Source organism: Quercus lobata, chromosome 2 (assembly GCF_001633185.2).
Source record: "Quercus lobata isolate SW786 chromosome 2, ValleyOak3.0 Primary Assembly, whole genome shotgun sequence".
In the NCBI taxonomy this organism is placed as follows: Eukaryota; Viridiplantae; Streptophyta; class Magnoliopsida; order Fagales; family Fagaceae; genus Quercus; species Quercus lobata.
In genome coordinates, this window is record NC_044905.1 from 43056546 (window position 1) to 43070584 (window position 14039).

General features: G+C 35.7%; 1 protein-coding gene across 3 annotated transcripts; it reads right to left on the reverse strand.

Moving 5' to 3' along the window:
- Positions 1 to 990: 990 nt before the first annotated feature.
- Positions 991 to 12784, reverse strand: LOC115975664 (protein phosphatase 2C and cyclic nucleotide-binding/kinase domain-containing protein). 3 transcript variants are annotated; one of them, XM_031096547.1, is made up of 15 exons: positions 11324 to 12780; positions 8778 to 8909; positions 8431 to 8661; positions 8149 to 8274; positions 7348 to 7410; positions 7034 to 7116; positions 4621 to 4852; positions 4226 to 4542; positions 3997 to 4084; positions 3833 to 3899; positions 3023 to 3300; positions 2851 to 2916; positions 2555 to 2676; positions 1772 to 1928; positions 991 to 1642 (listed from the first exon to the last, which is right to left on the reverse strand). In XM_031096547.1, exons 1-15 carry the CDS (start codon positions 12353 to 12355, stop codon positions 1400 to 1402), a joined length of 3237 nt encoding a protein of 1078 aa, XP_030952407.1. In that variant the 5' UTR covers positions 12356 to 12780; the 3' UTR covers positions 991 to 1399. The 3 variants fall into 3 exon arrangements, 2 of the variants coding, with proteins under 2 accessions (XP_030952407.1, XP_030952408.1); XR_004088159.1 differs by having other exon boundaries at positions 992 to 1642; positions 2555 to 2662; positions 11324 to 12783; XM_031096548.1 differs by lacking the exons at positions 991 to 1642; positions 1772 to 1928; positions 2555 to 2676; positions 2851 to 2916 and having other exon boundaries at positions 3068 to 3265; positions 11324 to 12784.
- Positions 12785 to 14039: the final 1255 nt, after the last annotated feature.

The following is a 14039-nucleotide window of genomic DNA, read 5'->3' on the forward strand; positions in this document are numbered from 1 at the left end:
AATATAACATCACAAAGAGTTACACCACATATTTTAGGACTTAATTTAAATTTGATTATTTTATTTATTTCGGTATTTTGAGACCTTGTTTTAATGAAATTGGAATACTAGGCTCATTTATGTAAATTATAATAATTTATTGAATAATAGGCTTAAATAGTTGAAGGAAAACTCACATTTTTTATCAAACCCAACAAAATGGCCCCAATATGACAACCTAATCCGATCCCCACAGATTGGTTTGGTTAAGTTGGAGATTTCTCAATTTGATGAGGCCGAATTGGGTTTAAAAATATCCCAAATCTAACCTAACTCGACTCATGTATAGACTCCTAATCCCAATATTTTCCTCATCCCTGCCAAAAATGCTATGTAATCTGCCTAGACCAAGAGAAACCAATTGACATATGTGAGTTTCCTGATCTGTGACTTTATTTTGGTCATTGTAGCGTTAGAACGGCCATATTTTTGTACAATAGAATTTAGAAGCCCAACATGTAGATTTGTTTGACAAAATTGTTAGATAATGCGTAGATAATTAACAAAAACCTTTGTTCCATAACTGAAACAGCATAGATACATAGAGAGTTACATATTTACAGTGTCAGAGAACCATATGATCTAAATAGAAGTTCATTGAGATCAGACCTTTAGTGACTATAGAATGTGACCTCCCAGTTCTGTAAACAATTCAACTTTTTTTTTTTTTTTTTAAACCATCAAAAATAACAATTCAAAATTTGACAGAGGTTGATTGGGGTTATTTGAGTTAAAATGAAAGAAATGAGATAAGAAATTATCAATGAGGCACACCAGAGAAAATGTGAAGGGAAAAGAAATCTTTTTAGTTAGACCCAAAGTGTTGAGGTTTTCAAAGCTTAGTGCTCAAACAAACATATATATCCCATCTAGCAAAGAAAGAAAAGTAAAGATCCACTTGGCCAAGCCAATTAAATCACAATCAGCACGATTGCAGAATTTTATTGGAAAACTAGAATTTCATTATAAAAAGAAAACGAAACCTCATTCATTTACATATAATATATGCATTTACATTAAGGAAATTTCACAAAAATAAAAAAATTAATAAAATAATAAAAAATCTATTCACTAACCTTAACCTCTCCTTCCAACTGGTTAAATGGACAATTGGGTTGCAGTGCAAGCACTCTTAAGGAAATATTCTTCCAACTCTATCAATTATGATATTTTACCACAAGAAAAATATATATGGGACTGCAACCAAATTTGAGCTTGAAACTTAATCCTCATTCTCCATTGATTCTGCCTGTCAGGGTTCTAATTGTATAAATAAGCAACTAGTCAAATCTCATTGGAGAGCATAGCACCCTACCAGTGAAGAGTTTCAAGAAGTGGAAACCCCGAAATGGTCATTCCTCTACCAGTCATCAAGCCATTCAGGAATGTTGAGATCTTCTACGTCCTGAGCCAAAGAACTCAGGGTAGTGCAGTCCTCAGAGTGACTTTCCAAATGTTGCGTTATTCGGTAGGTGATCTCATGAGGAACTGGAAAGCTACAATCTGCAATCCTTTTCCAGTCAATACCATAAAACCACGGATGGCATTTGACAGAATCGGGACCTAGGCTTCCAAGTCTCGTGTTTTCGTCAACTTCAAGTAACTAATAAAACCACTTAATTAGAATAAGAGCAAGCATGAGAAAAATCCTAATATTTCCACCAAGTACAATTGAGAGAGAGAGAGAGGGGAGGGAAAAGGAAAAGGAAATGACTAAATAGGCCAGTGATACCTTGGTGAGGAGATCAACAGCTTCAGGGCTGAAAGTCTCTGGAATATTTAACTGCCCTTTGGCAATCTTAGCGACTGTATCAAGCTCACTTTCTCTCCATGACCCAAATGGCTTTTCACCATGTAACATGAAATATATCAAGACTCCTAATGCCCACCTGCACATTTACCAACAATTTAGGGAGCTGCAGACGGTTCAAAAAATACCCATCAAAGAGAAGAAAGATTAATAATCAGACAGCAAATTCAAATTAGAATTACAAGCTTACATCTTTTAAACCTCTATAACAAACTATGACAAATATCCAAATATCTATCTTGCCATACATGGTATAAAAATGGAGAAAAGGCAAAATCTTGAAAATAGTGTAATGATTGCTCTTGAACTTTCTGTTTACATGGTAATGTAATTTTTAGTTTCTCCCATCATCTTCAGGCACCTTTCTGATGATTCACAACATTATCATGAATGTGAAAATTCAAATTCTTTGATTTCTTGAAAATCTATGGTGGTGATAATTAAGCATCCAATAAAGTTCAAAATTGAATATTGTTCTAAATGTTAAGAACCTCTTGGATGGTTATAACTTACAACCATAATACTTATTTACAGTCTTAAAAGTAATTTTCTATTTCATTTCATAAAACTGATGTTATTATCCCCAAAATTTTCAAACAGCAGAGCTAATTTCTCATACTTATCAAATGTTTTTTGAAGGACTAGAAGATAAGAGGTGTAGGCTTTGGAATGAACATAACAGTAAAGTAAAAGTTGCAATTTTACCAGTCAGCAGGTAAACCATGGCCTTTTCCCTGGACTATCTCTGGAGCTAAAGAATCTGCCATTCCACAAATTGTAAATGTTCTCTGGTCATCTATGTTCTTCCCAAATCTGAAGTCCACCAGCTAAATACATCAAGAAATACTAAAATGATTATGCATGATTCTTTACATGTCACACTTTTCTCTAGGTGACATAAATCCATGTTACATAACTTCAATTAGATATTGATTGTTACCAAATATGAAAATAGATATGGATGAATATAATGCAGCAAAAAACATAGGTACAGCGCCAACCTGTAAATATCCTGTTTGGTCCAACATTAAAACATCAGGGGACACGCCTCTGTAGAGAATACCATTCTGAAATTCAAATAAAAAAAAAATATACAGAGGAGAAACAGTAATGAATATACATCAAAGAAGATGAAGAAAAGGTTAAAAAGGGAATAATATCCAGACATCAGACCTTGTGTAGACTTTCTAACGCTGTAATGACAGAGGCGGCAAGAAACTGTGCAGATGGTTCACTGAGTGGAATACGAAGTATGGAAGCCAAAGGGCAAGCAAGGCATGCATTTAGTAGTATGCCAGCATATGCTTGATCAGCACAGGTGCACAGAACCTGTGGCACGCAAGCTGAAGGACTCAAACTCTTCATCAGTTTCTTCTCTTTCAAGACCTGTGCTTCCTTTCCCAGACTTTTGACCTTCTGCTTTGAAAATCTTTTCAAACTAAGAAGCTTTTCTGATAGCCAATCAGATTTGTACAAAAGTACTTCATCAGTATACATTATTATTCATCAAGCATATGTATCCTCCTATCATCACTCACTATATTGCATTTGTATTCTTCCACAAGGATGAATGATTTTATGTTCTTGCATGGGGAGGGATTGCTGATTCATGTATACATAATTATTTTAATTTCACACGTATCTCTATTAACAAGTAGGCCATTTTAGCCTTCATCTACTACTCTCCTCCTTAATTACTTGTTGGGGGGGTGGAGATCTTTAAAGGGTCCCCATTGGGCATTGTCCCCCACATTGTTAAGGAGGGAGTTAGATATCAGTTCTATAAGTGCCTAGCCTCCCTTGGCAGTTGGGTGTTAGAATACACCTTTTTGGATAGGCTTGGACACCTATAAGGACTTCATCTACTCCTATTCTCCTTAATTACTTAGCAAAAAAACAAAAGCAGGCCATCCAAGCACACAATCTTCAAAAGGTAATTCCATCAAGGAAACAAAAGGTATTATATAATACAACAAAACTAACCTGAGTCTCTTAAAAGTACATGCCCAATCTCGCTGCAATCAGTGGAATATAAACATGTCCTCCAATCCTACATAGAAAATTCCATTAGATGATTTCAGAAGCAGATTACTTTTCAGCATTAATTCTTGGCAACATAACTACAAGCAGGATGCAGCACCCATTACCAAATCAGAGAGCTGAACTTCGGCAAAAGCTGAAACATCAATACTTTTGGCAGATTCCTTGGGATAATCTGAGGAGTAGTCCCTTGACCTAAATGATGTAAGTTGTATCAGAAACATGAAGCATTTTTTAAAGGGAAAAGAAATGTCCTTGTTTGTCAAAAATAGCTCTAAATTTTTACCAACGAAATTTAAAACGGAAATTTGAATTTGATAATATGATGCAACATACTTGTGATCATCCTGAGAAAGTTTTGTCAAAGGGCCAACAACTGAATCAAAATTTTCTTTTGTTAAAACAGCACATACAACATCACCCATTGCGACTGCTCTCAAGGAACCTATAGGTTCACCAATAAGTGCCCATTCACCAAAATAGCTTCCCTCTGTTTTCTCCAATGAGAACTCTGGACTGTTCTGGGAATTATCATTCTCTTTTAGAATGTCAAACTTGAGGCTGGAGACATTTGGATTCCTCAATAAATCTGCGTCAAAAGTAATTCTCACTTGTCCCTTCTGGATAATGTGCAATGCAAAGACACCTTCATTCTGCAAACGGATACTTAAGGAATATGAGAAAAAACATACAGAATAAAAAGGATTTATTCTTTAAGAGATCAAGTTTACTTCGTTAACTATCGTCTGCCCATCTGAGAAGGAAACTTCGGAAAGGGAATCTGCAATGTGACTCAGCTGTAAGATTGTCAACCTTGAAAGAAAATCAACTGATCGAAGCAACTTCAAGGATGACAAATTAGAGAACTCTGACATCAAAATTCCTCGAAAATCTTCTCTCTTTAAAGCCCAGAGAGTTCCACTTGTCACAGCACGAACAGAGGCCTGGAGTGGTTTGTTATACCTGTTGTGCCACAAATACCAATGATAACCAAAGAGTAATTACATACTGCTACAATTGTTAGCAATGACCAAAACAAGAAAAGACATGAAATTTGATGCAAGGAGCACCAAAATCATCTAAGATGTTATTTTTAATTTGAAATTAATTTTGTTTTTGAATTTGGTTTTTTATGTTGAGGGTTTTAAGGGATTCAATTAGGTATTTTCCATATAGATGTAATCCTTGAACCCTATTAAACTAGTGCTCTTGTAATTGTGAAAAGGGGTATGAGAATTTGAATAAGAAAATTATGATTTGAGAATGTGTTTAGCTTTGCTTGGTGGTGATGCCAAACACCGTTAGTGGGTGATGCCTAAGGTTTCCAAGTAGATTCTAGGTGGTGAAGCTTAGAATTTGTTTTGTTTATCTTCTTTGTCCCTTTTATCTCTATTTTCCTATATTTTCCTACATCAACTTGGTATCAGATCCCAGCCCAGTCACAAACTCAAGCTCTTCAAGCCTGCAACCCAGCTAGCATCTGGGCTGACCAGACCAGTCCATCCCAGACTCGTGATTTTAATAGCAACCAGCCATGTCCCAGCATAACTGATTGGAAACCTTCGCATTAATAAGGATAAGCCTCCCATAACTGATTGGGAAGAAATGAAAGAAAACCTCTGAGAAAAATGCGTTCCTCCATCAGTCCATCCTATCTTAAAAAGAGAGATTTGTCCAAAACCCATCATGACAACTTTTTAGATTGAAGAAACAATCTCAATCACTAGGGTAGACTCGCTACTGGCAATGTGGCACAATTTGAGGAAGATGAGATGAGTGCTCAAACAATTTCTAGTCCTAAACCAAGGGTAAATTTTTGTGCAATTTCTAGTCCTAAGTTCATTCCAGTGCTGTCTTCCAATGAACAAAAATTTGAGAATCTCATGAAATTAGTTCAAGAGCTCTCTGCATTGCTCAAGAAGCCTGGGATCGATGCTTTAGATGCTCGCCACAATCCCTTAGTGACAACGGATATTGCTTCATTCGTGAAACAAGAAAAACCTATTGAGGAGCCTGAACAACAAGGTGAAATATTTGAACCATGTGCAGCAGATTCAGTTCAACCTATTGAAGTGTCATATACATTGCCTAATGTTGAAAAGGATGATTCCATTGTCCTTGATGAAGAGAAGGTTCCACAAGGGAGTGTAACATTAGAGGGTGAACATGACATGATAGTGGAAGTTGCTGAATGTGCTATCAATCAGCCTTCCATGGTGCACATAGATAAACAGCTTTATGAAGTGGAAAAAGTGGATACCATAGTGCTTCCCATGGTTCAAGATGAGATTGTGTTGATTCCACACATTAATTTTGTCATTACAAAAGAGTTTAATGATGTGATGGAATGCAAGGTTTGGCCATTCTCTGTGCTCCCAAATATGATTCCTGAATTGAGGCAAGTGTTGCGTGCCAGAGCTCTATTCCTTCCCCGCTTCAAAACTCGAGGTCAAGTTTTCTCCAACCAGGGGAGTATGATGCAAGGAGCACCAAAATCATCTAAGTTGTTATGTTCGAATTTGAAATTAATTTTGTCTTTAAATTTGGTTTTTAATGTTGAGGGTTTTAAGGGATTTAATTAGGTATTTTCTATATTGGTGTAATCCACAAACCCTGCTAAACTAGTGCTCTTGTAATCGTAAAATGGGGTATGAGAATTTGAATGCAAAAATTATGATTTGAGAATGTGTTTATCTTTGTTTGGTGGTGACGCCACCCTTAGGTGGTGATGCCTAAGGTTTCCAAGCAGGGTCTAGGTGGTGAAGCTTAGAATTTACTCTATTTATTTTCTTTGTCTCTATTATCTCTATTTTCCTGCATCAAAATTGATTTAACATATTACAGAGAGATGCTCCACATTTCCCATGGAACATAATAAAAAAGCCATCAACAAGCCACACAGGTATTTGTGTTAAAACATCAAAACAGTTGAGCTTAAATAGATTGAAGTCCTTACTATATGTAGTTTTCTAGTTTTGGTTATGTCATAGAGTCCAGATTTCAAAATTTATACAGCACTTGAGATTCTATTGTGATAATCAAGAAGAATAATTCATCAACTTCTCGAAACCGGAATCTGTGTGAACAAATAATACCTTTAATTTAGCACTAGGAATATATTGTTAACAAAGAGAAAGAGCTCACATTAAAGCCAGCTCCCCAAAGGATGATAACTTCTCAGCTGTGTAGCGCTGCAGAACCCTAGGGACCTCTCCATTTTGTTCTTCCTGACATTAATGTATCCATTCAACAAGAAATCTCATGAATTTAACTGAAAATTAAGCAAGTACAATCCATCTGAAACTCCAAAAGATTTGAACTAAGATGATAGGGTATAACCACATCTCCCAAAATAAAAATATCATGATAATAAATTATTTGAATACAATTGAAGAGAACAATAGAAGTAATTGCAAAATTTAAGACTGACAGTTGAATCAAGCAACACAAATGCGAACCTGGGTTGCCAAGACCTCAAATTCCCCACTGCCAACAACATAAAAGCAGTCACCTTCACCACCCTGCAAAATGTAATAATCATGACACCTCCAAATTACTCCAAGACTCCACCCAAATTTGTATTTAGAATGGACTCCACTTTTTTGCTTTTTGCCAGTGACAATAGAAGGCAATTCAAGCCAGGGTCAACATTGTGAATAAAAATCCCCACACTAGTGCATGCAATGGGCAAGGACTTCTGGGCCTTACACAGTACACCCATTTTGAAGATCAAATTTCCTTACACAGGGTTTACTATCAACAATTATGTGCAACTAAACATAACGCATGCAACCCATCAGGGTGCAAACTAGTGTTTGGAGGCTTGGGATAAGCCGTAGACCCAGATATCCTAGGTTCAATTCCCAGTAGGAGTTCCCCTGGATTACCTGATACACAGTTCTAGTGGGCAGGGTCATGCATCCATGGTTTAATCCTAGGGATGAGTCCTAAGGGCCCTACCTTGGTGAGGTTCCACATCAACAAAAGAAAAAATAACTAAATATAATGTGTGCTGTTTATCAATTTCAGAATGTTCAACAAAGCACTTACAGTTGTTTAACTTTTTTGTCATGTTTATACACTGATATATCCTAATGTATACATTCATATTTCCATTTTGACAAGTACGTACTTGCCAATTGTTGGGAGCCTTTGATCCATTACTACCACTAAAATTTCGTAAACAAGATCAAAATTGTCTACAAGAGCTAGAAGTTCTAAACAATTTCAATAAGAAGCTGAGCTGCTAAAGAACTGACCTGTTTAACAACAACATCCCCTGGCTGGACCTCAACTCTTTGCATGCAATCCAACAAAACATGACACTGGGTATCAGTAAGTTTTCTGAAAAGGAAATGGTCATGCAGTGCCCGTTCAATGTGTGCCTGTAGCATGGGAATATGTAAGACTTGATCGCTACAGTGTTTCATGGTAAGAACTTGCTACTAAGAAAAATTTGTACCACTATTTTATCACATGCAACTTTGTGCCAAACACAAGATATTATATAGTTATATTTATGCACTACAAAGAAGCTTTACTTCTTCTTCCCAAGTCTTCCTGTGGGCTGGAGATGGAGGAATCCAGACTTGACCATTCTCTAGGGAACTTTCAATGGCACGGAGACGTGCCCGTGATAAATCATGCCTTGCACGATGGTTTCTAGAGTTCCAGCTAAAAGTCGACGGAGATTCTGATCCTGTTGCCTCTATAACATGAGGAGCTGGGGGTCGCAAAACAGCACCAGGAGTTGCTGATTGACCAACAGCGTTCTGACAAGAAAAAGTCATTAGTTCAATTGATAATTCATAATGACAATAATTATGCAAATAAATTATATATTAAAAAAAAAAAAATGAACAAATATATTGCAAGCAAGCCTTCTTACATCAGTTAGCTCATTAATATGCACAACGATCACAGTAATGTCATCTGTACGAGTTTCATACTGCAGCCAAAGTCTATAAGATTCAGCAACAATCGCGGCACAAGCATCTCGGGGATCTTTATATTTAGCAACCTGGAAACATAAGTAATATAACACTGAGATTTAAAATTGAAGGGGGGGGGGGGGGGGGGGGAACAAAGGCACTCCCAAATTGATGGTCAACAATGACACAAAAGAAAGAAACTATTTTAAAAATTGCAACTGCCAGAATGGATTACACAACGTCATAAGATTGAAATCAGATAGCTAGAACATCTGATCGATGTTATTCCCCAACAACTGATCTATTACAAAGAATCCATATTTCAGATGCTAATTTTGATGAAGGGCAAGTGATCTCACTGATGAGGAAATAAATTCAAAATTAAAGAAAGTTATTATTTTCTTCAATGAGAATAAGATCTTAGTTTAACGTATAATTGTGATAGAAATTCTTTAAAGGAGGTAAAGATCTTTCTAAACTTGTGTCACCTTCATAGATGTCAATATTTTGCAGTCCATCATTTCAACTTAAAAAGATTTAAAAACTATGGAATCTTGTTTAGTGTCAAAATATTTTTTTTTTCTATAGAGAAACTGTTTATGAGCAATTTGACAAAGATTTTTCTAGAAATTGAATAATTACTGAATCATACAAAAAGGAATTATGTTAACCCACTCCCATGTATGGCACATAATTCCAAGATCCTACCTATATAAATCAAATTATAGCAAATGCTTCTTTTCTAACACTCATCGTGTTATTCCCAACTCATGACTGAAGTTTACCAACCATATTTGTGTCACTTCCGCACTTCTCAAACATCTCCAATCAGTAAAAGTCCTAAATGAAAAATTATGCAACCCACATCTAAATTTGAGTCTGTCTATACAGGCTATGTCTATAGGTAGAGCATTCACTATAGGGGTGTTAATGTTCGACCCAACCCACGAACACGACACGAACTCGACACGGGTTTTTGCGGGTTAGGGTTGGACCTTAATGGGTTTGGGTCATAAACGGGTCAATCCGAAAGCGACACGATAAAAAACGTGTCATAAGCGGGTCAACCCGCGTAACCTGCAATAGACACGTTTGACACGTCAATTTATTTGTGTCAACCTGAAATAACCCACTTAATACAACCTATTTAACTCATCTAATAAATAAATATTCATTTTATTTTAGATTTGTCAAATACTTTTTATATCCAACATATATTTTAAATTTAAAAAGAAAAGTAAATAATTACAAAAACTTATAAGGGACATAATTGGAAATTGAAACTTTACAAACCCTAGATCTCTAAACCCTAAATCTCTAAACCTTCCTATAAATATCTTTTTTTTATTTTTTTATTTTAGCTTTACTACTCACTCTACTATCTTCGACTGATCAAAAATGCTTAATTTAGAATTTTCACTTAGAAAATTCCAGAACCTAAATTTTCACTTTATGAAACAATATTCTCTAAACCTAAACAATATTATTACAACCTATTCTTGTATATACCTATATATACAACACTAGAATCTATGGATGATAATCGTAGTCGTAGTCATAGTCAGGATTAGTCTATTGTTTGCTCCAATTCTTTCAATATTGATACTTAGCATTTAGTGAGTTCTAAGAATATTATATTTTTGTTGAACTATGTTATTTTATTTTTGTTAAACTATGTTATTTTGAATTTGAGTTGAAGTGTATGTACTTCTTTTGAAGTGTAAAGAACTTTTTTTTTTTTTTGAGAAACAAACAAACACACAAGGGAGAGAAAAAGAGGTTTTAACACGAAGGTACACTGCAACTCCACTCAAAAGCCATGGTAACTTTTAAGGGAGTGTGTTGTGTGTAGTATAACTTGCCACACCTTCTCTTAAAAGTTACCATGACTTTTGAGTGGAGTTGTGGTATGCTTTTGTGTTAAAACCCCTCTCCCTCTCCTTTGTGTGTGTGTTTGTTTCTCAAAAAAAAAAAAAAAAAAAGAATGGATAATTGTCCCACATTGAGTGTAAAGAACTTATTTCTAGATGAATATTATATTTTTGTTGAACTATATTATTTTGAATGTCGGTTGAAGACTTGAAGTGTATGCACTGCTCTTGGGATGTAAAAAAAAATATTTTTAGATAGATGTTATATTTAATATTAGGCAGGTTGAAATGGATTGTGTTACATTCGTATCAACCCAACACAACTCGTTTATTAAGTGGGTCAAATGGGTTGGGTCAGGTCAACCCGCCTTATTAACAGGTCGGGTTAAGGTTGAAGGATCCTGACCCAATTATTAAATAGTTCGGGTTAGGGTTAAGTCATTTAGTCGAATACTCCTACCTCGATACGACACAAACCCAACACGATAACCCAAATTGACTCCCCTAATTCACTACTATAGAAACTACATAGAAAATAAAAGTAGCACGACCCATAATCAATCAAGCACAAGCACATATTGCTCAAAGAACATACATTTGAACTGCTACAGACAAAGAGCAGGGTACCTTACCATGTCAACCACGGTTTGGCTAGATAGAAACTCAAACACCCCATCGCTTGCAAGCACAAAGAAAGGATGCTCCGGCGTGAGCTCCAAAACAACAATTTCAGGGGTAGCAACAACCCCAATTGACTCAGCAATCGAATCACCAATACTCCTTGTAAAAGCTGTGCCTGGATACATCCCATTGGGCACCCACAATCTCGGCGGATCACCATCATCGCCTTCCTCAGTTCCCCAACACTGCACATCTGGGTTCTTTAACCCCTCAATCTGATCCAATGTAAGTACTCTAGCTCCCCAAAGCTTAACTCTTTCGAGCTCATCAGCCCGAAATGGGGTCTGATCAATCGAAAGGTCCACTGCCACTACATCTTTCCCTCTCTGCTCTGCTATAACCGCCCTTGAATCACCTGAATTTGCTACATATATAGTCCTACCACGAACCAATACAGTAATTGCAGTGGTTCCACTCATACTATCATCCAAACTATCAGCATGTAACTGCGAATTGGTCGTTAAATAGGCACCGTGACAAGCCTCAACCGCATCCGCAAGAAACTTATCATTCCTAAGCAAATTCTCACACAACTTTCGTTTCACAAACTGAGAACACTGTGCTCCAAATTCACCATGACCATCAAAAACCCCAAAGAAATGGTCATCTGGGTTTGTACCAAATGGGGTGTGAATAGCAAAACTATCCTGATTAGCCTTATCTAGAGCATCAGGGTAATACCCTCTTTGAGACAGGAACGAGTACCGTAATTCATAGTTTCCAGAGGGAATTTTCACGGTTCTTGAACCATCTGGTGGTAGAAACTGAGAGGAAACCCTCGAGAGCCTTGTAATTCCAAACTCTGAGTCCCTGGTGACGCTCAATTGGTTCAATTGGTCTCTAATTTCGGCTTCTTGACCGTCCGTTGATGAGGCTGGAGAAAACACACCGATCTCAGCCGCTGTGTTCGCATTTCGCTGTGTCCCTTTGATTCTCGGAGTTGTAACCTCCCCAATACAAACCCTTGAATAAACGCAACCCATCACTCAAAATCAAATTTTGAGTCTGACCCAGATGCCAGAATTGCCACAACATTCATGGGGTTCAGGTTTTGTTTTTTGCTTGCAAGTTTCAACGGCTCGTTGATACTGTGAAAGCCAATATACCAATGAAACTCGATCACTTTTACTGCTCACAGTCACTGGTTTCTCACTCAAAAAATCTTATCTTGTACTTTAAAAGGACGAAATGAAACAAAGATAAGAGAAACGAAACCCATGAATTTGAAAAAACTGAGAGACGATTGAGATTTGAAAGATTGGATTTTGTAAGAACAAATTTGAAAACCCAGTACGCTCTTGATCTACTACTACAGGAGGAACCGTTACAAAGAAGATAAAATAACTTATTTTTTTTATTAAAAAGAAATTTTCGGAATGTTTTTTTTTTTTTTTTTTCGAGAAACCAAAATTGGGAAGTTAATAAATAAGATAGTAGTAGTAGTTTTTTTTTTTTTTTTTGATAGCGATAGTAGTAGTAGTAGTAGTAGTTGAATTATAATTATAATAATAATAATAATAATAAATAAAGCACTAGTAAAGTTTTTTTTTTTTTTGATAGCCACTAGTAAAGTATTATTGATTGATTATATAAATAAATAAAAATGGACTGTTGGAGACAGTGAGTGACTGATGAGTGAGTAGTTTTGCAAAAATTTGGAGACATGTGAATATTAGTATTATTGAAAAGTCAATAAATAAATATAAAAATGAAAAGAACCAGACTGAGTTGGAGAGAGAGAGAGAGAGAGAGGTGTTTTCCTTGTTGAATTATATATAGTGGGAAGTGGAAGTACACCTAGGAGTCAGGTTGTGCGTAAAGGGAGGCAAGCGCGTAAGTAAAAGAAAGAAGAGAGAGAGAGAGAGAGAGTTGGAATTTGGAATGAATGTGTGTGTGAGAGAAAAAGGAAGAAGCAATAATGATGCATGTGTGGATTCAGGTAGTGGGCTCTCACTCAGGTCTGTTTGTTAAAAAAATTTTGTTAAAAATATGTTAAATAAAAATAAAAGTTAGTTGAAATAATAGAATGAAATGTATGAATATTATAAAAAAATACAATAAAATTTATAAATAGTAAAATAAGTGACTTTTTAATTTTTGCCGAAAACACCTGTTAGCTTTTGTGGCCACTTTGTCTTTGACTACACCACCTACACCTACCTAGTGCCCTCTCTCACTCACGCGCTCCATCTTCATCCTCTTCCTATATCCTGGAACCTCAAATTTGGACGACACCTTTTCTTAAATTTAACCCAATTCATTGTGGTTTGGAGTAATCCAAATTTATTCTGTGATTTTTATTTTTTGTATGTTTGAGAATGAATGATAGGCACACAAAGGAGTTAGAAACTTGAGTTAGGGGCTGTTTTACTGTTAGTTGTATGAGTAGTTTCAATCTCTGATTCTGCTATCTAACTACTAATTTTTTTTTTTTTTTTTGGGTGGGTCAAAACAAAATTATTTTGTTTAGAATTTTTTGAAGAGCGGGGTTATTTATTTTGGATAAAATTAATTAATTGAGCTTAATTTTGTTTTTAGTTTTACTGGTAATTTTTGTTGTTGATTTTTTTTTTCTTGTATATTTTTTTTAGATTTTAAATCTATAAATTTTTTTATGGTTATTAAAATAAGGAAAATGCTAAAACTACAAGTTTTTTTTTATAAATT